This window comes from Schistocerca piceifrons, chromosome 7, assembly GCF_021461385.2.
Source record: "Schistocerca piceifrons isolate TAMUIC-IGC-003096 chromosome 7, iqSchPice1.1, whole genome shotgun sequence".
Taxonomy (NCBI): Eukaryota; Metazoa; Arthropoda; class Insecta; order Orthoptera; family Acrididae; genus Schistocerca; species Schistocerca piceifrons.
The window spans coordinates 335313243-335341226 of record NC_060144.1 but is presented as its reverse complement, the minus strand read 5'-3'; the positions used below and the strand labels follow the sequence as shown (position 1 = coordinate 335341226).

The following is a 27984-nucleotide window of genomic DNA, read 5'->3' as shown; positions in this document are numbered from 1 at the left end:
CGAGACATCTCTTACTCATCGAAATCAGGTGGATTCAAATGCTATATACCGCAAACTGGAAGATTCGTGAGAATATAGTAGGTAAGTGATACTCTGACGAAAAGAGAGTTAATAGGTGAGCTCTATACCACTTCTAAGTGTTGTGGGCAACCGTATTACAACCTCTGATGTATGGCTCGTGACCTGACTGCAATGAGAAAATTAGGGGCTAATACGAAGATTTTTCCTGAGAGGCAATCAGCAGCAGAATTTCTGTCATTTGTTTTCTCGATAAATAAGACAAGATTCTTCCATGAGTTTCGTGTACCTGTAAATGGATGGAGAGACGTCCATGTAGACTAAATTTACATTTACATTTACAACTATATGCTTACTTTGCAAGCCATCGTATGGGGTGTGGCGGAGGGTATCCTGTAATTTCCTTCTCTATTTCACTTGCAAATAGAGCGGGGGAAGAAGACTTCTATATGCCTCCATATGAGCTCTAATTTCTGGTACCTTATCTTAGTGGTCGTTACGCGAAATGTACGTTATTAGCAGTAGAAACGTTCTGCAGTCAGCTTCAAATGTCAGTTCCCAATTACCACCACACAAAATGACTCTCATGATCAATTTAATTAATTCTTCAGTCAATTTGACATCAATGATGTGCCGCTGGGTGGGTAAAAGCGAGGGCGTGAGTATCACAGATATGATTTGAGAGTTGGAGCGGTAAACATGCGTTTCTTCGTTGCAACAAGATCTTTTAACGAAATTTCAATTTCCCACCGACACAGGGATAGATGACCATAGCAATAAAATTGCTATATTACCGAATATATACACTCCTGGAAATTGAAATAAGAACACCGTGAATTCATTGTCCCAGGAAGGGGAAACTTTATTGACACATTCCTGGGGTCAGATACATCACATGATCACACTGACAGAACCACAGGCACATAGACACAGGCAACAGAGCATGCACAATGTCGGCACTAGTACAGTGTATATCCACCTTTCGCAGCAATGCAGGCTGCTATTCTCCCATGGAGACGATCGTAGAGATGCTGAATGTAGTCCTGTGGAACGGCTTGCCATGCCATTTCCACCTGGCGCCTCAGTTGGACCAGCGTTCGTGCTGGACGTGCAGACCGCGTGAGACGACGCTTCATCCAGTCCCAAACATGCTCAATGGGGGACAGATCCGGAGATCTTGCTGGCCAGGGTAGTTGACTTACACCTTCTAGAGCACGTTGGGTGGCACGGGATACATGCGGACGTGCATTGTCCTGTTGGAACAGCAAGTTCCCTTGCCGGTCTAGGAATGGCAGAACGATGGGTTCGATGACGGTTTGGATGTACCGTGCACTATTCAGTGTCCCCTCGACGATCACCAGTGGTGTACGGCCAGTGTAGGAGATCGCTCCCCACACCATGATGCCGGGTGTTGGCCCTGTGTGCCTCGGTCGTATGCAGTCCTGATTGTGGCGCTCACCTGCACGGCGATAAACACGCATACGACCATCATTGGCACCAAGGCAGAAGCGACTCTCATCGCTGAAGACGACACGTCTCCATTCGTCCCTCCATTCACGCCTGTCGCGACACCACTGGAGGCGGGCTGCACGATGTTGGGGCGTGAGCGGAAGACGGCCTAACGGTGTGCAGGACCGTAGCCCAGCTTCATGGAGACGGTTGCGAATGGTCCTCGCCGATACCTCAGGAGCAACAGTGTCCCTAATTTGCTGGGAAGTGGCGGTGCGGTCCCCTACGGCTCTGCGTAGGATCCTACGGTCTTGGCGTGCATCCGTGCGTCGCTGCGGTCCGGTCCCAGGTCGACGGGCACGTGCACCTTCCGCCGACCACTGGCGACAACATCGATGTACTGAGGAGACCTCTCACGCCCCACGTGTTGAGCAATTCGGCGGTACGTCCACCCGGCCTCCCGCATGCCCACTATACGCCCTCGCTCAAAGTCCGTCAACTGCACATACGGTTCACGTCCACGCTGTCGCGGCATGCTACCAGTGTTAAAGACTGCGATGGAGCTCCGTATGCCACGGCAAACTGGCTGCCACTGACGGCGGCGGTGCACAAATGCTGCGCAGCTAGCGCCATTCGACGGCCAACACCGCGGTTCCTGGTGTGTCCGCTGTGCCGTGCGTGTGATCATTGCTTGTACAGCCCTCTCGCAGTGTCCGGAGCAAGTATGGTGGGTCTGACACACCGGTGTCAATGTGTTCTTTTTTCCATTTCCAGGAGTGTAAAATGACACATAGTATAAACTTGATATCTACAATTCCTCTGTGCTGCTACCCTAAGGGACTTCATGGGTGACTTTTGAGAGAGTTCGAAAGCGAGGGGGCATCGTATGCCAGAGGTAGAGCATGCTCTTAACACTTCATTATAATCCAAAAAGGACATTAATATTCTATTCTTATGGTGCTGGGTGTAGCAGACATTAAGCTGATAAGAAGAGATATTTTTTACCTGATGAAAGAATACTTAGAGGAAATATAACCTTATGCCATACTGTTGTATAGGATTGTCACAACAAGTACCAACACTTGAGTAATATGTAAACGTCTGTATGCTTCGATTTCTTCTTTCTTCGAAAATAACTCACATAGAAGGGAAGAATCTACATTTTGCCTGAAAACTTTGAGGTGTATGGACAACAACATCCCTGAAACTTTCTGGCAGATTAAAACTGCATGCCGCACTGAGACTGGAACTTGTGACCTTTGCCTTTTGCAGGCAAGTGCTCTACTGACTAAACTACCCAAGCATGACTCACGACCTGTCCTCGCAGCTGTACTTTCGCCAGTACCTCGTCTCCTACCTTCAAAACTTCACAGAAGCTCTCCTGCAAAACTTGCAGAACTAGCAGTCTTGGAAAAAAGAATATTGCGAAGACATGGTGTAACCACAGCCTGGGGGATGTTTCCAGAATGAAATTTTCACTCTGCGGTGGAGCGTGTGCTGACATGAAAGTCAAATTCAGGACCTTCATATCAGCGCACACTCCGCTGCAGAGTGAAAACTTCCTTCTGGAAACATAACTCAGGCTGAGGCTAAGACATGTCTCTGCAATATACTTTCTTCCAGGAGTGATTGTTCTGCAGTTTCGCAAGAGAGCTTCTGTGAAGTTTGGAACGTGGGGTACAAGTCCTGGTGGAAGTAAAGCTGTGAGGACTGGTGTTTGGGTAACTCAGTAGGTAGAGCACTTGTCAACGAAAGGCAAAGTTCCCGAGTTTGAGTCTCGGCCCAGCAAGCAGTTTTAATCTGCCAGAAAGTTTCATATCAGTGCACACTCCACTGCAGAGTGAAAATTCCATTTTGGGAGCAACATCCCTGTTTCAGACTGTATAAAGTGGATTTTTTAAAATAGGGAAGTCTACGTTATGGGTGGAATTGCAGTTAAAATGTTACATCCAGGCTTCACCCGTTTGTGTCACAGCATCTATGGCCAGCAGCCGACGGGAAGCCATGGCTTAGTAGCCACTTGAAAGGAAGTGGAGATGGTTTCCCAGGTATCAAATATCAATGGACGCCATCTTCTGCTCCACAGTCATTGGACTGTCCAGGTGATGACACTTAAGGCAGTTTCTGGGTTGCTGAATAGCAAACTACTGCTCGGTATGTATTTGGTTGACTTCATGATAGCATGGGTTACAGGCAAAGCACGGAGGAGGGTGCTTGTGTTCTCAAACATCCCTACATACAAGACTACCAATGTATTATTAATATTATTATTATGTAGCATTTTGCCTAGTGGCTGGTCCATGTCTTTATAGGGAGAATTTCTGATTCCACTGTTCCCTGTCTTCAGCTTCTTCCTTCAGTCTGTTGTATCTCCTTCCATCTTTCATGTCGTCCAGATGTTGAATTCTTATTCTTCCTCGTCCTGCGTTTCCTCTGAGTTTCCTTTCGAGGACATCATGTATAAGTCCCTCGTGTCTAAGTACAATTTTAATCTAGTTTGCCTTTCTCTGAAGAATTGTACGCAGAATACTTCTCTTCTCTCCTACTCTTCGCAGTACATCGTCATTTTTTATGCGATCTGTCCACTTGATCTTTTCTATTCTCCTCCAGCACCACATTTCAAAGCTCTCTAAGTTTTTTTCTCCTTCTTTCTCATGGTCCATGTCTCTGCTCCATACAGTGCAATGCTCCAAATGTAGCACTTTATCAGTTTTTTCCTCAATGCCAAACTCACTTTGCTGGTAAGCAGAGTCCTCTTCTTGTTGAAAGCAGCTTTGGCCATGGCGATTCTTGCTCGAATTTCGTTGGTGCAATGGCATCCTTTGTGATGAAACTTCCCAGTCTGATATCGCATGTGGCAAAGATCATTGCAAGAATACTAAATAGACGGCTGGAAAACAAAATTGAAGAAGTGATGGGAGAAGACCAGTTTGGCTTCAGGAAAGGAAAAGGGACCAGAGACGCCATTGGCATGATGAGGATATTGCCAGAGAGAGTTTTGGCCGTTAACGAAGAAGTTTGCGCTTGTTTTATAGACTGGCAGAAGGCCTTCGACAGAGTCAATTGGAATACATTGATGAACATCCTTAAGGAAATAGGAATCAACTGGAGAGATCGGAGACTAATAAGGAACTTGTACCTTGGACAAAGGGTAAAGGTACGAGTGAACTATGGAGAAACGAACAATGTGGAAATAGGAAAGGGGGTGAGACAAGGATTTTGTCTGTCGCCAAGTCTCTTCAACCTGTATGGAGAAATGCTGGCGAGAGAAGCGCTGAAAGGATGCGGAAACTTCAAAGTAGGAGGACGTCTCATCAACACCATCAAGTATGCAGACGACCTGGTAGTGCTCGCCAAAAATCAGAGATAGCTGCAACACATGATGAACAATTTGGTGGAAACAGGAAGAAAATACGGCATGGAAATCAACATTGAAAAATCAAAAGTGATGCGCATATCAAATCGTGAGAAACACTTGAAGATAACTGTTGACAATTGGGAACCAATGTATGGTGAGTGTTTTTGAAATTTAATTAGCTGATCTGCCTTCTTCTGTCTATACATGTGAGGACTGATCATGTCACTCTTTGTGGTGCGATCACCAGTCAGTAGTTCCCACCAATGTCGCTTGGAGCCCTGGTATCCCTCGCTAGTTGTCTGTGGGCCTGGGCACAAGGCCTCCAGACACTATGGGAAGCAGATATGTTGTCGTGACTGTTCCAATAAATTGCAGTAAGGGAGTTATTTTTTTAGCACGGCGCATGTGCTTGGAATTGTTACCACATGCATGTTTTATAGAGTCTATCTGCAGTAAACGTGATGGTGGGGTTCTTTTAAGCTTTGTGGAATCATTAGGTCTTTATTAGAGATGTTTTTTGTGATATGTTACACCCGCCACCAATATGTAGCACTGTAACCAGAGTAGGACACCACATCTGTATCAGCAGAACGCTAGTGCTTCCTACCACATCTTACCTGTCTGCATAACCACGCAAAGGGTTGTCGTCACCTGACATTTCGTTCATGGATTATTATGACTTCTAGTCTGTGCATCACCTGAGCCAACCTCGTGTGCGGGTCTCTCTCCCGACCTGTTGGGATACGTGAGGCGGCCGGCGTGGCTGCGGTTCCTACTTTAACACGAACTGTGAAACACCGTGTATAAAGGGAAAAAAATCTACTTTTGTACAGTTCGCTACAGCATACCCGGTATTACTTCTGTTTCCTATGATTGTATCCGTCCAGAACACCACATTGGTTTCTGCTTGACAGTAAATCATCGATATATTGGGGTATCGGGCATTCCACAGTCATATACGTTATCGATTAAGAGATAGCGCCAATCAAAAAGTGCCAAAGTCATGGACAACGACATTCACCTGTTCGCTGATATCTCAAGAGTACAGAGACCGCGACGTGGTTCTCAAGATCCTCGTCTCCGAAATCTATTCTGCTTTTGACATGGAAGATAGTAATGGTAATGGAAAATCGTTATAGACAGAGTAATCTCCTTCTCCTTTCATTATCCTAGCTACTATATGCAACATCGCGAAAATGTTCATGACGTAAATCTAATCAAAATCTTTCATTAATTGGAGTGCTGGCAGATTACGAGAAGTAAACACCACGTTATCTTCCTGAAGCACGAATTCAGTGCGACAGCCATCGTTCCCACTTGAGTTCGCAATTGCTTCCCTGACAATGTTGGTGCATGTGCTCTTCGCAGCCGTTTTAGCTGTGGGTTCTGCACAGACTCCAGCTAACACGTTTCCGGATGGATTTCTTTTCGGTTGCGCAACAGCTGCCTACCAGGTAGAAGGGGCATGGAACGAGGATGGTAAGTTGATATTAACGGAACATGTCCACACACTACTACTAATAGAGGGGTGACTGAAGACTAACGTGAGAAGTACGATCTCAGCAACTGACTGAATGGATCCTTAAACACTCTTTTTCATTGTGATCATTGGTAGGTGAGAACGAATGTGAAACCCATACACACTGCAACTGAGAGTATTTGCTTGAATTTTAATTTTATTTGCGATTATTGGCGAGTGTAAGAACACATTTGCAGCCACTGACGGTACATTCCCGATATTTCATCTTTACTCATTAAGTGTAGGCTATTATAAGAACACGATTATAGCAACCACTTACGTTACTGACTTTGTCCCTTCACTACCACAAAAATGAGTACCATTCCTAGGAACATATTCGAAACCGCTGACTATATACGAGGCTTATTCGGAAAGTAAGGTCCGATCGGTCGCAAAATGGAAACCACAGTGAAAAAAAATGTTTTATTTACAACAATTAGACACCTTGCCGCTACTTCTGTACAGAATTGCCGCGCCGATTCAAACATTTGTCGTAGCGTTGTGCCAACTTTCCAACACCCTTGTCGTAGAAGGAAGTCACCTGCGCTTCCTACCAATTCTCTACGCTGGTGTACAACTCGTTGTCTGTGTCAGAACGTTGTCTTCATGGCTAGGGGGTCATGTAAGCAGAGATGAAACTCAGGAAGAGTCAATTACGAGCTCCATTGTGGGTGATCAAATACTTCCCATCGAAAACGCTGCAGGAGCGTCTTCATTGCCCCTTCAGAGTGTGGCCGAGAATTGTCATGCCGAAGGAAACTTATGACAGTTATGTTATGTGGGCAGTATGACATCAGGCGAAATCTCACACCGGACCCTCATACTTGGCGGGAGGCACCGTTGTCCTAAGCATCTTTACATGCTCACTGTACGCTCAGTACTGAAAAGAGCGACGTGACGCAATCGACGGGCATACTAGAGACACTGCCCAACACGTCTGAGCAAAGCTTCATCGGATTTTCACTGTGGTTTACATTTCGCACCCCATCGGACCTTATTTTCAGACTAGCCCTCGTAACCCCCCCATGAACCATGGACCTGGCCGTTGGTGGGGAGGCTTGCGTGCCTCAGCGATGCAGATAGCCGTACCGTAGGTGCAACCACAACGGAGGGGTATCTGTTGAGAGGCCAGACAAACGTGTGGTTCCTGAAGAGGCGCAGCAGCCTTTTCAGTAGTTGCAGGGGCAACAATCTGGATGATTGACTGATCTGGCCTTGTAACAATAACCAAAACGGCCTTGCTGTGCTGGTACTGCGAACGGCTGAAAGCAAGGGGAAACTACAGCCGTAATTTTTCCCGAGGGCATGCAGCTTTACTGTATGATTACATGATGATGGCGTCCTCTTGGGTAAAATATTCCGGAGGTAAAATAGTCCCCCATTCGGATCTCCGGGCGGGGACTACTCAAGAGGATGTCGTTATCAGGAGACATTAAGCTTTTGACAATGTTGACTGGAATACTCTCTTTCAAATTCTAAAGGTGGCAGGGGTAAAATACAGGGAGCGAAAGGCTATTTACAATTTGTACAGAAGCCAGATGGCAGTTATAAGAGTCGAGGGACATGAAAGGGAAGCAGTGGTTGGGAAGGGAGTAAGACAGGGTTGTAGCCTCTCCCCGATGTTGTTCAATCTGTATATTGAGCAAGCAGTAAAGGAAACAAAAGAAAAATTCGGAGTAGGTATTAAAATTCATGGAGAAGAAATAAAAACTTTGAGGTTCGCCGATGACATTGTAATTCTGTCAGAGACAGCAAAGGACTTGGAAGAGCAGTTGAATGGAATGGACAGTGTCTTGCAAGGAGGATATAAGATGAACATCAACAAAAGCAAAACAAGGATAATGGAATGTAGTCTAATGAAGTCGGGTGATGCTGAGGGAATTAGATTAGGAAATGAGGCACTTAAAGTAGTAAAGGAGTTTTGCTATTTGGGGAGCAAAATAACTGATGATGGTCGAAGTAGAGAGGATATAAAATGTAGGCTGGCAATGGCAAGGAAAGCGTTTCTGAAGAAGAGAAATTTGTTAACATCCAGTATTGATTTAAGTGTCAGGAAGTCATTTCTGAAAGTATTCGTATGGAGTGTAGCCATGTATGGAAGTGAAACATGGACGATAAATAGTTTGGACAAGAAGAGAATAGAAGCTTTCGAAATGTGGTGCTACAGAAGAATGCTGAAGATTAGATGGGTAGATCACATAACTAATCAGGAAGTATTGAATAGAATTGGGGAGAAGAGAAGTTTGTGGCACAACTTGATCAGAAGAAGGGATCGGTTGGTAGGACATGTTCTGAGGCATCAAGGGATCACCAATTTAGTATTGGAGGGCAGCGCGGAGGGTAAAAATCGTAGGGGGAGACCAAGAGATGAATACACCAAGCAGATTCAGAAGGATGTAGGTTGCAGTAGGTACTGGGAGATGAAAAAGCTTGCACAGGATAGAGTAGCATGGAGAGCTGCATCAAACCAGTCTCAGGACTAAAGACCACAACAACAACAACAGCCCTCGTAAATCCTTCATTATAGATCCTCCATTGTTCCTCGCTATAACGTTATGTGGGTTAGGACTAGTGAGGGAAACAAACATTCAGCAACTGACTGTGAAGGTAAGCAAACTTTCTTATTCATGTATAGAGTGGAATTGGAAAACGTTTTACGTGGCATCTTTTTCACAAAACGCGTTTTCAACACTATTTCTGTAACGTCCCCTTTGAAAGTTAAGAATGACTGTGCTGATAAACTTCTACGTTATTTGCTTTTCAGACAGCTGAGCAAAACTGAACGTACTCAGACATTTCTCTCTTTACTCATTCTGATCATCACTAAACTGACACACAATATTATTTTAGCGCAACGCAATCTGACTTTCAATAATTCCTCACTAACAATAACCTATACCTTTCATGAATCACTTACCTCACAAAAATCTTCTTTACTCGAACTACTACAATACAGCGAGCGCCAATGCTGCCAGCTAAATAAAAGATTCTAACTACTGACAGCACTAACCACTGATAGGCATAGTTAGCAAATGAAAGATTTTGATAGAGAACAAACAATGTATTTACCTTAATAATGTTCAAAAGTCATTATATATATGACATCCATGTTTACAAATTTCCTTTTTCTGGCGGACACACGTCCAGATCGTCCGCTCATAGTAACCTCTCAAAACTCTGGCATCTCTCTCTCCACATCCACCACTGCTGGCGGCTCACATCCAACTGCCCAACACTACATAAGAGAATATTGCAACAATGAGTCCAACCAGCCACAGACTGCACACAGCGCAGTCAGCGATTTTCATACAGAGCACTACGTGGCATTACCAACAGCCTACTTACATTGTGTTCTTGATGCTCTGTTGCATGTCCGTAGACTTGAACTAGGTGCCAGACAATGGAGAAAATTTTAGTATAAGGGGCAGTCAGACGAGAACGAGACAGATAACAAACTAGCTAAACTGTTTATTATTTCGAAAGTAATCGCCATAACTGTTGATACATTTATCAATTTGAGACAGACGGTCAGTGCCTCCATGGAAAAATGTTTGTGGTTGCCTAAGGTACCACGATTGTACCCAGGTGTGCACCTTCTTCTCCGAAGCAAATCGACGGCCAAGAATGTCTTTCTTTAGGGTTCCAAAAATATGAAATAGCGTAGGGAGAAATCGGGTCTGTATTGAGACTCTATAAGGGCTTACCAGCGAAACTACCGTAGCATAGTCGAAGCAGCCTTAGCAACATGTGGACACGGCTGTTAAGAGGCGGCTTTCTAAAATTACAGCTTTTAAACTTGCGCCTGCACCGGTTGTTTGCTACTCGCTCCGTCCCACTGGAGCCACCTAAGGCTTGTTCAGTGGAGTGACAACCAGAGCCCTGCTATTCGCGAGATGCTGAAGACGAGGAAAGAGGAGGGGGAAGTGGTCACTTCTGCCATAAGTGTTTTAAAATACTATTCGAGAACAGTTACGTAAGTCTACGCGAAAGATACTAGAAAAGTACTAAGCAACATGAGTACGCAATGTGTTAACCTCACACATACATACGCTATATTAAAGGCATTTTCGTGTTCACATTCTGCAGCTATATATATGCCTCAAAATCAGAATTAATGAACCTAATGAAATGAAGAATAATTATGAAATCAAGTTAATGATTTTCAATTTACAATTTAATCATTGCAATCACGTTGAAGAATAGCCCATCTGCCGGAAATGTACTTCATAAAAAAAGAAAGCTTACAACACCGATGTTAATAATTAACTCATTGTAGCACTGTACAGTACAGTATTTCACACTATAGCTTATTTAGTATAGAGTTTGCAGGAAGCTGGTGTTTTGAGAACTAACCATCGGCCCTACGAGTGGTTCCTGGGCTGATAAGATAACTTGCCCTTTTCCCTAGCAAGCCAGATCAAGCGCTGCAGGGAGCCTCCATGAAACTAGCAAATCATGTTTGTGAACTAACTGTGCGCATAAAGGGAACGCCTTCTCTCTTGCAAGATTTGATCGTGGCCGTAATCGCTAGTTTTTGATGAAAGAACCCGTTGCAGTCAATGTAAAAAAGGTTCCTCTCCCAGTTACCAAACGAAATTATAGATCTGGTGAGACACAATTTATTCAATAAATTAATTATTTGCCTGACACAAAAATGAATTAATACAGAATAGCACAGTGTCGCCACCAGAGGAAGTCGCTGGACAATTAGTATCCGAATGGCGGTCACTAAAAATATGGCACTACATTAAAGTTCATAAATTGATAATTTTTTGAGTACAAAAACAAAACCGAGGACAAAACCCATAATTAGAATATTAGGGAAAAGAAACTCACCTACATTTAGCATCAGTATTTTCGCGGCTATCTCTGCCCTTTATTAATAACGTGAGTGACTATTCGATAAGTTACCCTCACAAGAAGAGTAAGGGAATACGAATGCTCGTACTGCCCTCTGAACATGCGCACTGCATAGATGCTAGGAATCCCCGTGAATTTAAGCGTTCTAATAAAAAGATCCGTCTCCAAACTATTCCACGCTTTTGTGTCTGTCTCTCGCGTCTTGGCGACCGATGACGCGGCTCTGAGCGTTTTTTAGTCGTGAGCAGGACTGCCCTTACAGCGGCACTGCTTGTAGACTCAGCGCTCCGTCTTAGCAGATGCCGTTCCGAGAGAAAAACTATAAGACGCAAAACTCAAATGGCCAGGTCACTTGCCGCCCCGGAATGGGCAACCTACAGTTCGTAACACTTCGTGTAAACGTGACGTCATTTTGACGTCACCCGTTGTATCGAAGACGGAAAGAGCTGTTTGTCGACTTTCATCATCGTTCGGTTCACAACACACGAGTCGAACATGACGTTCAAAACAGTAACGTTCACCTCAAGGAGAGGGAACTGGAGAATATGCTTTTTCTTTACTGCTGGATACGTTAACCTCAAAGATGCGTCGTTCATAACTACGTAAAGTAATGCATTCATGTACATTAGATTCTGGATAAGGAAGAAATTAAATTTTTTGGCAAGAATTAACTATGAAACGTACTGAAAAAGTACTTTTTCTGATTTCCCTTCGTCTACACGGTAAGTAAGACGAATTAATGATTTACAAGACAGAAGAAAAAGCCGAAGCCAGGCAGCACTGAATCTAATAACGTATTATTCACCGGTATTCAACAAAATAAGCTTACTTTTAGAAACTCTCAAAACTAGTTTCACGAAATGGTTTGTAATCAGAAAGCATCGGTAGCCATTCCGGCAGACGAATTAAACCAGTAATTTATTTTCTTAGGTCCAACGAATAAATGCTGTTTCAAAACTCCTCGTTGAGGATCTCTCGGTAACGCGTCGACATTGGTAAAATTCGTTGTAACAAAATTACAAAAACTTCTTATTGGTGGCTGAAGATGTGCTTTAATGGAAGACATTTTTGTTTGGCAAAGAAGTGTCCTAAAAGAATTAGCTCGTCAGTTTTCTTTTATACTTTATAGACGGCTGAGACTACATCTACATCTACATGGATACTCTGCAAATCACATTTAAGTGCCTGGCAGAGGGTTCATCGAACCATCTTCACAATTCTCTATTATTCTAATCTCGTATAGCGCGCGGAAAGAATGAATACCTATATCTTTCCGTACGAGCTCTGATTTCCCTTATTTTATCGTGGTGATCGTTTCTCCCTATGTAGGTCGGTGTCAACAAAATATTTTCGCATTCGGAGGAGAAAGTTGAAGACTGGAATTTCGTGAGAAGTTTCTGTCGCAACGAAAAACGCCTTTCTTTTAATGATGTCCAGCCCAAATCCTGTTTCTGTGACACTCTCTCCCATATTTCGCGATAATACAAAACGTGCTGCCTTTCTTTGAACTTTTTTGATGTACTCCGTCAGTCCTATCTGGTAAGGATCCCACACCGCGCAGCAGTATTCTAAGAGAGGACGGACAAGCGTAGTGTAGGCAGTTTGGTACATTTTCTAAGTGTCCTGCCTTTCAATTCTTTTACAAACGTGTCAGGCTTTTCTGAGCTTTTTATTCTGAGTGATAGTTTGTTTTAACAGATGGTCAATGTGTTTTTAATATTTAGTCGTATTTGTGTGTTTCATGTTTAACTTATAAATTATTGACAATAACAGTTCATTCTGAGAGAGAGACTATTATATTTACATAACATCAAATATTACAGAACGTACTTCTATCAACTGAGTAAGGTAGTCTCAGAACATTTTAGAAACGTGAAGGTAAAAAAAAAAAAAAAACTGTTTAGATATGACAGGATACGAACGTGCTGCAAAGCTACACTACCCTCCACCACTCAACGCTTATGACCATTACACTACGATCAACCAGCAAAATTTTGTTTCATGTACTGTAACTTGCAACTAATAAAGGCTTTGACGGCCAATACGTCATTATTTGATATTTAATATAACAAATTGTACCAAGAATGACGTGTTTTTGTAAAATCTTCAATGTTCCATTTCCCAGGAACAGCATACTTGCATAACACTCCAGTTATGATACAAAATTAGGGAATCCAAAATAATGTTGCCCAACTAGCCACCATCGACTGTTAACGAAAATCTGTAAGTGGGTGTGGCGTCAAAATGGCGTCATTTTTGTGCAAAGTCTTGTGAACTGTGGATTACCCTCCCAGAATAAGAGTGGCCAGACTTCACCTATCTGACTTCCCATCTAAACTTAGAGCAGTGCTTACGCCTCTCCCTTGCGGTCAATCCAACGCCAGCCCCGAAATGCTCTTCCAGTTACAGCTAATTTTAATGAACGTTTGCCTCCCACCAGTATGGTAACCGTGAACCAACGAGTCAGCAGCCGGACGTCTAGCTCGATTCCCCACGCTATGGCGGTCGTTCGCCCTGGTCGTAAGATTTTGAACAGAAACGGGAAATTTTAAACGTGTACGTCCGCACGGAAGGCTCTGAGTCTGTATTCACCAGAGTATTCTCGAGACGATATTATTTCGACTAGCGAGCTGTGTTACGCTGCCTTCGAGCAGAATGTTTACTATTCAGGTCAGCTGAACCCACTCCACTCTTGCTTTGGCTGATGGGAATGGCTCGACCTTGCCCTGCCCCTCTGCTCAGGTACACTATTGTGTGGACCGCATTTTGAGGAAACTGGAACCAAAGGTCCACTTTTGTTTCCCCTATAAGCGGCTTAGCCAAGGTCCGCTGAGCGCCAGACTCTTCGTGTCTGGCGCGGAGGTCGCTTGCCGAAAGGATGTTATGAAGGTACACCTACATCAGACCCACGAGAAATGCGAGCTCAGAGAATCACACACGTAGCTCCAAAAACCACTCCCACATGCAGAAATGTTAGATACAAAAAAAAATATAGTACTGAAAACATACAGAAGGTTGTAATCAGGATAAAACTAACTACAGCACTCTTAGAATCCAAAAACCATTCATTTTTCATGTTATCATTAAAACTGGAATGCAAGACTGAATTATTTACACGTGATGCGGTTCTAAGTTAACTGAAAAATATGAGGAAAAGGCCAACACTAGGCCAAAGGCTCAAAAGTCTAATGTCTTCTAATAGTTTTTGGTGGAAGTGAATTTCAGCATAGTTATTTAATTTCAGAGATTTGGCGGCACTTTTATCAGATAGAGTTTACGTAAGCATACCACTTGCATTGTTCGGGATTACAGTACAGACACACACGGTGTCAAAGAATAGGATTGGTTGGTTGGTTGGTTGGTTGGTTGATTTGGGTGAGGGGACCAAACAGCGAGGTCATCAGTCCCATCGGATTAGGGAAGGATAGGGAAGGAAGTCGGTCGTGCCCTTTCAAAGGAACCATACCGGCATTTGCCTGCAGCGATTTAAGGAAATCACGGAAAACGTAAATCAGGACGACCGGACGCAAATTTGAACCACCGTCCTCCCGAATGTGAGTCCATTGTGCTAAGTACTGCACCACATCGCTCGGTCAAAGAATAGAAAACCAATCCAATATAATTCACAATATAAAACCTCTTAACACAAGTTACACCGCAACGGCGGCAGCCACATTGCAGTAGTTTTGCATCTGTCTCAGGCCTGTTGCATTGTGGGTTCTGTGTTGTCCGTTTCGGTAACTATACGTTACAGGATTTTGTAATGTTTATTCGAAACAAAAGTAATACTCAAATATTCTTGTGCAGTGTGGAGCAGACGACATGCTGTTGATAAAAACATCTATGTAACAAAAAATATTAGCTATCTGAAGATCGGCATGGTAGCGAAACAGGTTATGGCACTAAAATAAAACATTTAAAAAGTATATGTGGCTGGTTGCCTCATTCAGGAACTGTCATTAACGGCCGCGGAGTTCACCAGATCCAACATGGATAAAGTAATATCAAAAGTAATTCGGATTAATATCGAATATATGTGTAATGTCTTGGGACTGACGACAGAAACAACAAGTAGAAAATGTTTCTGTGCTGCCTCCGAGATTTTGTCGGTTTTTTGTCGGGTTCACCAAGTATATTGCAAATTTCATTTCTACAGAAGGGTATAACATCAACGCAATCAAACTAAGGATACTGATTCTGATGCCTGGCGACCCTAAATGGAGATGGTATTAGGCTTTTAACGTACTCTCAGCCGTATGACCATGCCACCCACTCAACCCCACTTTCATTCCTCTCGCCCACGACTCCCCATCCGGCGGTCTGCTTGCCAACAGCCGACAATTACATCACAGCAGTACACAATACTCAATTACCGAATCTCTCCCTGACCAAAGAGTTGACCTTTAATATTTCGATTAAAGTTCTAATACAACTTTGAAATTAATTTCTGCCTCAAGGCAGGCTGCACAGTGTAATTGGATTTTAGTGAGGGTAAAGCCTCTAGCGAAATGGAGTCCACTGTTATTGACCTAGAGTCAGAAGGGACATGGAATGTTTGTAGGGAAACACGTCGATGCGGAGGCTAAAAACAATTTACTGTGTGGGAACAGTTAGACTCTCGCGGTGAAATGTATTGTACATTAATAAAATTAATGATGTGGAAGGCCTTACACTAAGACTTGTTTGAAGTGACTGTAAGTTGTGGTTCTGCGGCTACATTTATGTTGTGAGGACTGTTTTGATTGAAAGCTAGGCACAAACCTGAAAAGGAGTGAAGAGTTACATATACAGCGCGCTGTTTAAAAAAAGTGTCACATTTACCTAAAGGAGGTAGTATTGGTCAAAAATAGAAGAAATGTTAATCTTATTATTTGCCGGGAAACCAATACCTGTTGAAATACGGGTCAATTTGTCCTTTCATGCCGGCCGGAGTGGCCGTGCGGTTCTAGGCGTTCCAGTCTGGAGCCGAGCGATCGCTACGGTCGCAGGTTCGAATCCTGCCTCGGGCATGGATGTGTGTGATGTTCATAGGTTGGCTAGGTTTAATTAGTTCTAAGTTCTAGGCGACTGATGGCCTCAGAAGTTAAGTCGCATAGTGCTCAGAGCCATTTGAACCATTTTGTCCTCTCATTGCCACCTGTCTGTTACGTAGAAGTAAGCACTATAGGCAGTGCTGTATTTGTTTACATCCTGTCACATCCTTCAGTCACCATTCGCAGTGAATCATGCACCCTTTCAGATATACCTGGCTTCATTCGGACTGCGTCACATGCATTGATCACACATACCCTCCTGCAGCATCTGGACATTGTAGATGCGTTGGGAATACACCAATGCCTTTAAGTATCCTCGCAGTCAGAAATCCAACGTATTCAGGTCTGGTGAACAGGCAGACCATGCTACCGGACCGGCTCGGCAAACACATCACCCTGAAGCATTGCGGTGACCTAAAGTCGCGCTATCCGCAGAAAATGGGGTGCTGCCGCGTCGTTCATAGACAGTAGTCGTTGTCTTGCTATAAGGGTACCCGGTAAGGATTGTAACTCTCTGCGCAGGAATCCTGTTAATCACTCAGATGAAATTAGTGTATCGCTAATCCCTGATCATACACCGATACGGGGGTGATCCTTATGTGTCACCTCCATGACTGCACGAGGATTTGCATATGTCTACAAGTGCATATTGCGGTAATTTACGAGTACTAGGCAGTCTCTTCGAGATCCTGCTTACACCATTGAAAACTACACATTACTCGTCATAAACTACGCCCAGGAAGAAAACCGTTGCTGAGCTACTGGCAGAAAAAGGTAGCCAGTCAGCGACGAGCGAGCGAAAGCGTGTACAATTAAATCAACTTAATCCGACTAACAGCTTTTTTTTGCTAAAGAACGTAGTTATTGTTTATATTAGTTCTAGATATATACGAGGGTTATTTTTTGTTAAAAGTTCTATCGGTTGCAATATCCAAATCACAGTGAAAATCAATAATGCTTTATTTGCAACATTTAGCTACACCTTTTAGCTACTTCTGCTCATAGTCACCACTTCGACTTACAACTAGTGGTACCCTGTACCACTAGTTGTCATATCCTTTCCTGTTCCACTCCTAAATAGAGCGAGGGAAAAACAACTGTCTATATGCCTCCGTATGAACCCTAATTTCCGTATCGTATCTTCTCGGTCCTTACGCCAATGTACTGTATGTTGGCGGCAGCAGAATCGTTCGGCAGTCAGTTTCAAATGCCGGTTCTCTGAATTTTACCAGAGGTGTTTTTCTGGAAAAGAACGTCGCCTTTGCTCCAGGGATTCCCATTTGAGTTCCCAAGCATCTCTGCAACACTTACGTGTAGTTCGAACCTACTGGTAACAAATCTGGCAGACCGCCTGTGAATTGCTTCGATGTTTTCCTTCAGTGCGACCTGGTGCGGATCCCAAACACTCGAGCGGTACTCAAGAACAGGTCGCATCAGCGTCCTAGATGCGGTCTCCCTTGCAGGTGAACCACTCTTTCGTAAAATTCTCTCAATAAATCAAAGTCGACCATTCGCCTTCCCTACCACAATTCTCACATGCTCGTTCCATTTCATATCTCTTTGAAATGTGACGCCCAGATATTTAAACAACTTAACTGCTTCAAGCATGATACTAGTAATACTATATCCGAACATTACAGGTTTGATCTTTCTACTCACCCGCATTAACTAACATTTTCCCACATTTAGAGCTAGCTGTCATTCATCACACTGGGAATTTTGTTTAAGTCATCTTGTATCTTCCTACAGTCACTCGACTTCGACACCTTACCGTACACCATAGCGTCATCAGCAAACAACCGCAGATTGCTGCCCACCCTGTGCGCCAAATCATTTACTTATATAGAGAACAACAGCGGTCCTATCACACTTCCCTGGAGCACTTATGACGATAACCTTGTCTCTGATGAACACTCGCCCTCGAGGACAACGTACTGGATTCTGTTACTTACTAAGTCTTCGAGCCACTCACATACCTACACTACTGGCCGTTAAAATTGCTACACCACGAAGGTGACGTGCTACAGACGCGAAATTTAACCGACAGGAAGAAGATGCTGTGATATGCAAATGATTAGCTTTTCAGACCATTTACACAAGGTTGGCGCCGGTGGCGACACCTACAACCTGCTGACATGAGGAAAGTTTCAAAACCGATTTCTCATACACAAACAGCAGTTGACCAGCGTTGCCTGGTAAAACGTTGTTGTGATGCCTGGTGTAAGGAGGAGAAATGCGTACCATCACGTTTCCGTCTTTGGTAGAGGTCGGATTTTAGTCTATCGCGATTGCAGTTTATCGTATCGCGACATTGGTGCTGGCGTTGGTCGAGATCCAATGACTGTTAGCAGAATATGGAATCGGTAGGTTCAGGAGGGTAATGCGGAACGCCGTGCTGGATCCCAACGGCCTCGTATCACTAGCAGTCGAGATAACAGGCATCTTATCCGCATGGCTGTAACGGATCGTGCAGCCACGTCTCGATTCCTGAGTCAACAGATGGAGACATTTGCAAGACAACAACTATCTGCACGAACAGTTCGACGACGTTTGCAGCAACATGGACAATCAGCTCGGAGACCACGGCTGCGGTTACCCTTGACGCCGCATCATAGACAGGAGCGCCTGCGATGGTGTACTCAACGACGAACCTGGGTGCACGAATGGCAAACCGTCATTTTTTCGGATGAATCCAGTTTCTCTTTACATCGTTATGATGGTCGCATCCGTGTTTGGCGACATCGCGGTGAACGCACATTAGAAGCGTGTATTCGTCATCGCCATACTGGAGTATCACCCGGCGTAATGGTATGGGGCTACACGTCTCGGTCACCTCTTGTTCGCATTGACGGCACTTTGAACAGTGGACGTTACATTTCAGATGTGCTACGACCCGTGGCTCTACCCTTCATTCGATCCCTGCGAAACCCTACATTTCAGCACAATAATGCACGACCGCATGTTGCAGGTCCTGTACCGGCCTTTCTGGACACAGAAAATGTTAGACTGCTGCCCTGGCCAGCTCATTCTCCAGATATCTCACCAACTGAAAACGTCTGGTCAATGGTGGCCGAGCAACTGGCTCGTCACAATACGCCAGTCACTACTCTTGATGAACTGTGGTATCGTGTTGAAGCTGCATGGGCAGCTTTACCTGTACACGCCATCCAAGCTCTGTTTGACTCAATGCCCAGGGGTATCAAAGGCCGTTATTACTGCCAGAGGCGGCTGTTCTGGGTACTCATTTCTGAGGATCTACGCACCCAAACTGCGTAAAAATGTAATCACATGTCAGTTCTAGTATAATATATTTGTCCAATGAATACCCGTTTATCATCTGCATTTCTTCTTGGTGTAGCAATTTTAATGGCCAGTAGTGTACGTATTCCCTGTGATCGTACTTTCGTTAACAACATGCAATGGTGCACCGTGTCAAACGACTTCCGGAAATCTGGAAATACGGCATCTGGCTGTTGCCCTTCGTCTACAGTTCGCAGTATATAATGTGAAAAAAGGGCACGCGGAGTTTCGCACGCGCTGTCAAAGACCAATGTAGAATCCACTTTCCAGTTTCCATCGTCATAGTGAACAGCCGTCTGTGCTTTCCGCCAATTTTCTACGCCGGTCTGCAGCTCGTCTGTGCTAAAATGCTGTCCCCATAGCCTGCGGTTGACGTAATCAGAAGGACGAAAATCAAATGGAGCCAAGTACAACTACTGGAGCGCTTTTGTAGCACCTGCAGTGTGAGAACGTGCATTGTCATGAAGGACAATGGCTGTTGATAACATTCTTATTCGATTGGTCCGAATTTCCCTTCGTAGAAGATATTCTGGAATCGTCTGACCCACACGCCGAACAAGATCATCAGTTCACGCTCGCTTCCTTCCCTGGCCTGCTACGTCACGAAGGTCTGTTAAGTCCTGCTTCAAAGTTTCCAAGAGGATTTCATCACTGCCGGCTAGAGTGACTAGGCGGTTCTAGGCGCTACAGTCTGGAACCGCGAGACCGCTACGGTCGCAGGTTCGAATCCTGCCTCGGGCATGGATATGTGTGATGTCCTTAGGTTACTTAGCCGGCCGAGGTGGCCGAGCGGTTCTAGGCGCTACAGTCTGGCACCGCGCGGCCGCTACGGTCGCAGGTTCGAATCCTGCCTCGGGCATGGATGTGTGTGATGTCCTTAGGTTTAAGTAGTTCTAAGTTCTAGGGGACTGATGACCTTAGAAGTTAAGTACCATAGTGCTCAGAGCCATTTGAACCATTTGAACCTTAGGTTAGTTAGGTTTAAGTAGTTCTAAGTTCTAGGGGACTGATGACCTCAGAAGTTGAGTCCCTTAGTGCTCAGAGCCATTTGCACATAGTGAACTTCACATGGACCAGATTGTGCTATCATTGTATTCAAAATTCCTTATTTCACACTGCTAATACTTTAAGACTCCTCATATCTCGACTAACTAGAAATAACTTACCATTTTTTTCAGTCTTTCTATCCATGCACTTTGCATTGCAAAACTTGTCTGGTAATACAATGTCAAATGAGGTTTGTGTCATTTACAGGCAAGGGCGAGAGTATCTGGGACCACATGCTGCACGAACATCCGGAATATGGAAACAACGGAGATAATGGAGATGTGACGTGCGACTCTTACCACAAATACAAGGAGGATGTACAAATGCTGAAAGCCATTAATGTGAGTGAATTAAAATGACGTTATGTGCTTTTTTTATGCGAAGTAAGAATCAGCGACAAGACGATTTTATTTTTCTTGACGAAAGGATACGACAGATCGCACCCATTATAATTACAACAATCTGGCGATGTGGCACTGTGAAATCAGCTAATTTGTTTTTACTGTGGTAGTTGGAGACCCGTGGTCTAGGTGTGGCGTCTTTGACATATCAAAACGTCCTTTGACACAGGTTCGAAACCCGCCACCGCTTACATTTTGATTAATAATCAGTGTTAGTGGCCAAAGCACCCTCATTTTGATAACGGCCTTGTCAAAGAGGGCGGAGGAGCGGTCAGAGTTTCAGGGCACTCTCCTGTCCTTGTTTTGGAAAACTGCCCTCTAAAGGCGGAAGATCAGCAATGAACAACGTCATGAGGATGCAGAACTGGAATCACTGCATTAAAGGCGCGTAACGAGCATCCGCAGGACATATGGCCTGTAATTGAAAAAGTGTCATGATGATCTCTCCATCAGCAAAAGATTCCGGAATAGTCCCCCATTCGGATCTCCAGGAGGGGACTGCCAAGGGGGAGGTGACCGTGAGAATAAGACTGAATAACAAACGTCAGGATAGCGTTCTACGAGTCGGGGCGCGGGAAGTCAGAAGTTTGAACGAGGTAGGGAAGCTAAAAAATCTGAAAAGGCTCAATCTAGATATAGTAGGGGTTAGTGAAGTGAAGTGGAAGGAAGACAATGATTTCTGGTCAGATGAGTATATGGTAATATCAACAGCAGCAGAAAATGGTATAACAGGAATAGGATTCGTTATGAATAGAAAGGTAATGCAAAGAATGTGTTATAGTAAACATTTCAGTCACAGGGTTGTTCTTGTCACACTCAATAGCAAACCAGAGCTGGTCTTGCGGTAGCGTTTTCACTTCCCGCGCAAGGGGTCCCGGGTTCGATTCCCGGCGGGGTCAGGTATTTTCTCTGCGTCGTGATGACTGGGTGTTGTGTGTTCATCATCATTGACGCACGCAAGTCGCCGAGGTGGCGTCAACTACAAAGAACTTGCAATACCGCGGCCGAGCTTCCCCGCATGGGGCCTCCCGGCCAACAATGCCATACGATCATTTCATTTTTTTCACCGACAACGATGGTTCAGGTAAACATGCCGACGTCTCAAGCTGAAGATGAAAAGAAAGAGAAAATATATGAGGATATTGAAAGGGTAATACAGTACAGGGAGATGAAAATCTAATAGTCGTGGGGAAATGGGATGCGTTGTAGGGGAAGTAGCAGAAGTAAAGGTTACAGAAGAATAGGAATAGTAATGAGAGAGGAGAAAGACTAATTGAATTCTGTATTAAATGTCAGCTAGTAACAGCGAATACTCTGTAATAAGTTTCAGCTAGTAATAGCGAATACTCTATTCAAGAATGACAAGGGGAGCAGGTATACTTGGAAAAGACTAGGTGATCGAATAGATTTCAGTTAGATTACATCATGGTCAGACAGAGATTCCGAAAGCAGATACTGGATTGTAAGGCGTACCTAGGAGCAGATATCGACTCAGATCACAATGAAGTAGCAATGAAGAGTAGGCTGAAGTTGAAGAGATTATTCAGGAAGAATCAGTAAGCAAAGAAGTGGGATACAAAAGTTCTAAGGGATGACGAGACACGCTTGAAGTTCTCTAAGGCTATAGATACAGAAATAAGGAATAGCTCAGTAGAAAGGGTATTGAAGAGGAATGGACATGTCTAAAAAGGTCGATCATAGAAGCTGGAAAGAAAACATAGGTACAAAGAAGGTAACTGCGAAGAAACCATGGGTAACAGAAGAAATACTGCAACTGATCGATGAAAGAAGGAAGTTCAGAAATGTTCAGGGAAATTCAGGAATACAGAAATACAAGTCGCTGAGGAATGAAATAAATAGGAAGTGCAGGGAAGCTAAGACGAAATGTTTGCATGAAAAATACGAAGAAATCGAAAAATAAATGTTGGTAACATGAAGGGTGCAACGGGAATTCCACTGTTAAATGCAGAGGAGAGAGCGGCTCGGTGGAAAGAGGGGGAAGATTTGTCTGATGTGATAGAAGAAGAAACAGGAGACGATTTAAGAGAGATGGGGAATCCAGTATTCGAATTATTAGCATTTAAAAGAGCTTTGGAGGACTTAAAATCAAATAAGGCAGAAGTGATAGAAAATATTTCATCAGAATTTCTAAAACCGTTGGCAACAAAACGATTGTTCACGTTGGTGTGAGGCAATTCTGACGTTGCGGTTGATAATGGAAGCAAGACTAAGGAAAAATCAAGACACGTTTATAGGATTTGTTGACCTGGAAAAAGCGTTCGACAATATAAAATGGTGCAAGACGTTCGAAATTCTGAGAAACATAGGGGTAAGCTATAGGGAGAATCGGGTCATATGCAATATGTACAAGAGCCTCGAGGTAATAACAAGAGTGGACGACCAAGAACGAAGCGCTCGTATTAAAAAGGGTGTAAGACAGGGATGTAGTCTTTCCCCTCTACTGTTCAATCTGTACATCGAAGATGCAGGAAATAAAAGAAATGTTCAGGAGTGCAACTAAAATTCAAGGTGAAAGGGTATCAAGGACCCGATTCGCTGATGACATTGCTACCCTGAGTGAAACTGAAGAAGAATTACATGATATGCTGAACAGAATCAACAATGTAATGAGTACAGATTATGGATTGTCAGTAAAACGAAGAAAGACGGAAGTAATGAGAAATAGTGGAAATGAGAACAGCGAGAAACTTAACATCAGGATTGATGTTCACGAAGCAGAGGGAGTTAAGGAATTCTGCTAACCAGGCAGCAGTATAACCAATGACGGACGGGGCAAGGAGGACATCAAAACCAGACTGGCACTGACAAAAAGGGCAATCTTGGCTGAGAGAAGTTTACTAGTGTCAAACGTAGCACCAAATTTGAGGAAGAAATTCCTGGGTATGTACGTCTGGAGCACAGCATTGTATGGTAGTGAAACATGGCCTGTGGGAAAACCGGAACAGAGGAGAATCGGAGTATCTGAGATGTGATGCTAGAGACGAATGTTGAAAATTAGGTGAACTGATAAGGTAAGGGACGAGGAGTTTCTGCACAGAATCGGCGAGGAAACGAACATGTGGGAAGCACAGACACGGAGAAAATACAGGATGACAGGCCATCTGTTAAGACATCAAGGCGTGACTTTCATGGTACCAGAGGGAGCTGTAGAGGGCAAAAACTGTAGAGGAAGACACAGATTGTAATACATCCAGCAAATAACTGAGGACGTAGGTTGCAAATGCTACTTTGAGATGCAGAGGTTGGCACAGGAGAGGAATATGTGGCAGGCTGCATCAAACCAGTCAGAAGGCTGATGACTCACAAAAGATAAAAGATATGGTATCCATTAAATTTCGACGCGAGGACACACAAGTAACACAAAATAATCATTGTATTGTATGTATTGTATTGTATGTTAACCGGGGGCCCAGAAACGATGGAGAGGCTCTGTCCCCGCCGTAGCCACAGTGGTCCACAACCGCACGACGACTACCGCAGCCCACCCCTCCGCCGCCCCACCCCTCTTTCAGGGTTATTGTGGGGTTCGGCCCCGGTCGACCCCCCCACCCCCACCCCCACCCCAGGGAACGTCTCCACCAGACGAGTGTAACCCCTATGTTTGCGTGGTAGAGTAATGGTGGTGTACGCGTACGTGGAGAACTTGTTTGCGCAGCAATCGTCGACATAGTGTAGCTGAGGCGGAATAAGGGAACCAGCCAGCATTCGCCGAGGCAGATGGAAAACCGCCTAAAAACCATCCACAGACTGGCCGGCTCACTCGTACCTCGACACAAGTCCGCCGGGCAGTTTTGTGCCGGGGACCAGTCGCTCCTTCCCAATCCGGAAAGCCGTGCTGGACTGGCAAATAGTCATAATTCGATATGAATCTTTTTAATGGACTTCACGGTGACCTTAACTATAAAATTCACTTTATTTACAAATCCCTCGATGGCCGTTTCAGTCTTTGGGACCATTTTCAAGCGGAAAAATTTCGCTCTTTATCTTAAAGACTGAAATTACAATCGTAGAAGAATGTTAGGGCGACAATCAAGACCTAAAAAATATTATGAAAAAGGATTAGTGTGTATTTTATCCATTCTACTGGAACGATGTCTTCTGCTAGATTGTGAATCAAAAATATCTTCCCACACCAGCACTAGTTAGGCGTAATGGAAGTGAACAAAATTAATTTTTTCTAACAACATTGTGATTATTTCCAAACAATTTACGCAACAAATGATTTGTTCTTACAGTTTTTTTTGTTGTATTCATTTATTATTTTTAATATATTTGAAACTACTATAGGAACTACATTTTAAGCTACCTTTTCTGTACAACGACACACAACAACATATGCCACCATTAATTACGTTGATTTTATTTGTACTGAACCGGCCAGAGTGACCGAGCGGTTCTAGGCGCTTCAGTCTGGAAACACGAGACCGCTACGGTCGCAGGTTCGAATCCTGCCTCGGGCATGGATGTGTGTGATGTTCTTAGGTTAGTTAGGTTTAAGTAGTTCTAGGGGACTGATGACCTCAGAAGTTAAGTCCCATAGTGCTCAGAGCCATTTTTTATTTGTACTGAAGTTGAATTTGTATGTTTAAGAAAATGTGGTATTAATCAGTTTGAAGTCTGGAATGTTTTATGCTGTGACTGGGGTGTGATGTTTGTATACCTAATTTTTCCATAGCTGCGATTTTCTTTTTTTTTTTCAGGCGGACGTGTACCGCTTTTCCATCTCCTGGTCTCGCATTCTGCCCACTGGAGACATCGACGTCATCAATCAACCAGGCATCGATTACTACAACAACCTCATCAATGAGTTGCTGGACAACGGGATCCAGCCTGTGGTAAGGAAGGCGTCATCACATCAACTCCAGTCAGAAGGCGATAAATGTCTCACGCTTCTTGTTATTTAATGAAAATGGTCTAGATGACACGAAGGTACAGCGTGAAATAAGTTTATTCGCGGCATGTATCCTGCCGTATTTTAAATATTTGACGCACCTACTTGGGAAACGGGCATGACGACTGTGTGCCAGGGGATGGCCTGAGGAAAGTACTGTGTACCGAAACGTTAGCCAGTAGGCAAAATACGAGGGTTATTCGGAAAGTAAGGAACGATCGGTCGCGAAATGGAAACCACAGTGATAATCCGGTGAAGTTTTGCACAGGTGTGTTGGGCAGCGTCTCTATTATGCCCGTCGATCCCATCACGTTGTTCTTTTTAGTTCTGAGCACACAGGGAGCGCACTGAGATACCTAGAACAATAGTGTCTCCCGCCAAGTACGAGGGCCTAATGAGAAATTTCACCTGAAGCTATGCAGCCAACATTACATAACTGTCGTGCGTTTTCTTCTTCAAAACAATTCTCAGCCGCATTTTGCAGAGGCAATGAAGATGCTCCTGCATCGTTTTCAACTGGAAATGTGTGATTACCCACAATATAGCCCGTAATTGTCTCCCTCTGAGTTTCATCTCTGCTCACATGAACCGTTGGCTATGAAGACAACATTTTGGCACAGACAACGAGCTGTAGGCCAGTGTAGAAAATTGGCGGAAAGCACTAGCAGCTGCCTTCTATAACGAGGGTATTGGAAAGTTGGTACAACGCTACAACTAACGTCTATGTCGGATCGGCGAGTATGGAGATACGTAACTGGATGTTGTAGTTAACTGATGCTAATAAAACAATTTTCATTTTCACTGTGGTTTCCATTTCGCAACCTATCGTTCTTTACTTTCCGAATAGCCCTCATAAATACATTCCGACTATAGACTAAAAAATATATTATTCTAAAACGAATATCGCACAAGACTAATTTGAGACGCCTGTATCGAGAGGGCAAGTAAAATTTCACTTTAAAAATAGTTTTGTTTGTAACTAGATACAAAACAATACTGTCCGTTGGTACTGGGCTTCACATAAAAGACGTGATAAGCAGTATTTATTTGGGCTGACTCCAGCTACACATTGCAAAAACGAAATTGCAAATAGTTTTGGAAACACCAAAGAATAGGCGGCTGACAACCCGCAAGAGAGACACCCAGTATACACGCTCTAAGAAAAAAAAAATAGACCCACAACAAAGCAAAGAAATTATCCCAATGTGATGGAAATCAGGACGGGAATTAGTGTACCCTGGCTGTCAGCATCTAGTGTAAGCCATGAAATAGTGCAAACGTTTTCAAATGTCTGCGAACCGTGTAACTGAGGCGGGACGTGAGGCCCAGCCAGGTATTCACCTAGTGGTATGCAGAAAACCGCCTAAAAACCACAACTAGGCTGACCGGCACACCGGCCCGCCCTCGTCGTTAATACGCTGGGCGGTTTCAAACCTGGGCCGGTGCGCCTACCCGAGTCCAGGAAGCAGTGCATTACCGCCCTCGGCTAACCTGGCGGGTCCATCTGTGGCCCACATGCAAGCGGTTATTTGACTTGGAATTTATTGACAGAATTGTTGTATGTCCTCGTGAGGGACAACGTGCCAAATTCTGTCCAACTCGCTCGTTGTTGTTGTTGTTGTTGTGGTCTTCAGTCCTGAGACTGGTTTGATGCAGCTCTCCATGCTACTCTATCCTGTGCAAGCTTCTTCATCTCCCAGTACCTACTGCAACCTACATCCTTCTGAATCTGCTTAGTGTATTGATCTCTTGGTCTCCCTCTACGATTTTTACCCTCCACGCTGCCCTCCAATGCTAAATTTGTGATCCCTTGATGCCTCAAAACATGTCCTACCAACCGATCCCTTCTTCTAGTCAAGTTGTGCCACAAACTTCTCTTCTCCCCAATCCTATTCAATACCTCCTCATTAGTTACGTGATCTACCCACCTTATCTTCAGCATTCTTCTGTAGCACCACATTTCGAAAGCTTCTATTCTCTTCTTGTCCAAACTGGTTATCGTCCATGTTTCACTTCCATACATGGCTACACTCCATACAAATACTTTCAGAAACGACTTCCGGACACTTAAATCTATACTCGATGTT

The 27984-nt window shown here is 44.1% G+C and overlaps 1 protein-coding gene across 1 annotated transcript in view; it reads left to right on the top strand.

Moving 5' to 3' along the window:
* Window positions 1–6168: 6168 nt before the first annotated feature.
* The window catches only part of LOC124805685 (myrosinase 1-like), a 71947-nt gene continuing 50131 nt past the window's right edge, over window positions 6169–27984 (top strand). Inside the window, exons 1-3 of the mRNA XM_047266254.1 lie at window positions 6169–6304; window positions 20792–20925; window positions 25707–25841. Of these exons, the coding sequence (XP_047122210.1) occupies window positions 6169–6304; window positions 20792–20925; window positions 25707–25841 (405 nt within the window). The remainder of the gene's footprint in view (window positions 6305–20791; window positions 20926–25706; window positions 25842–27984) is intronic.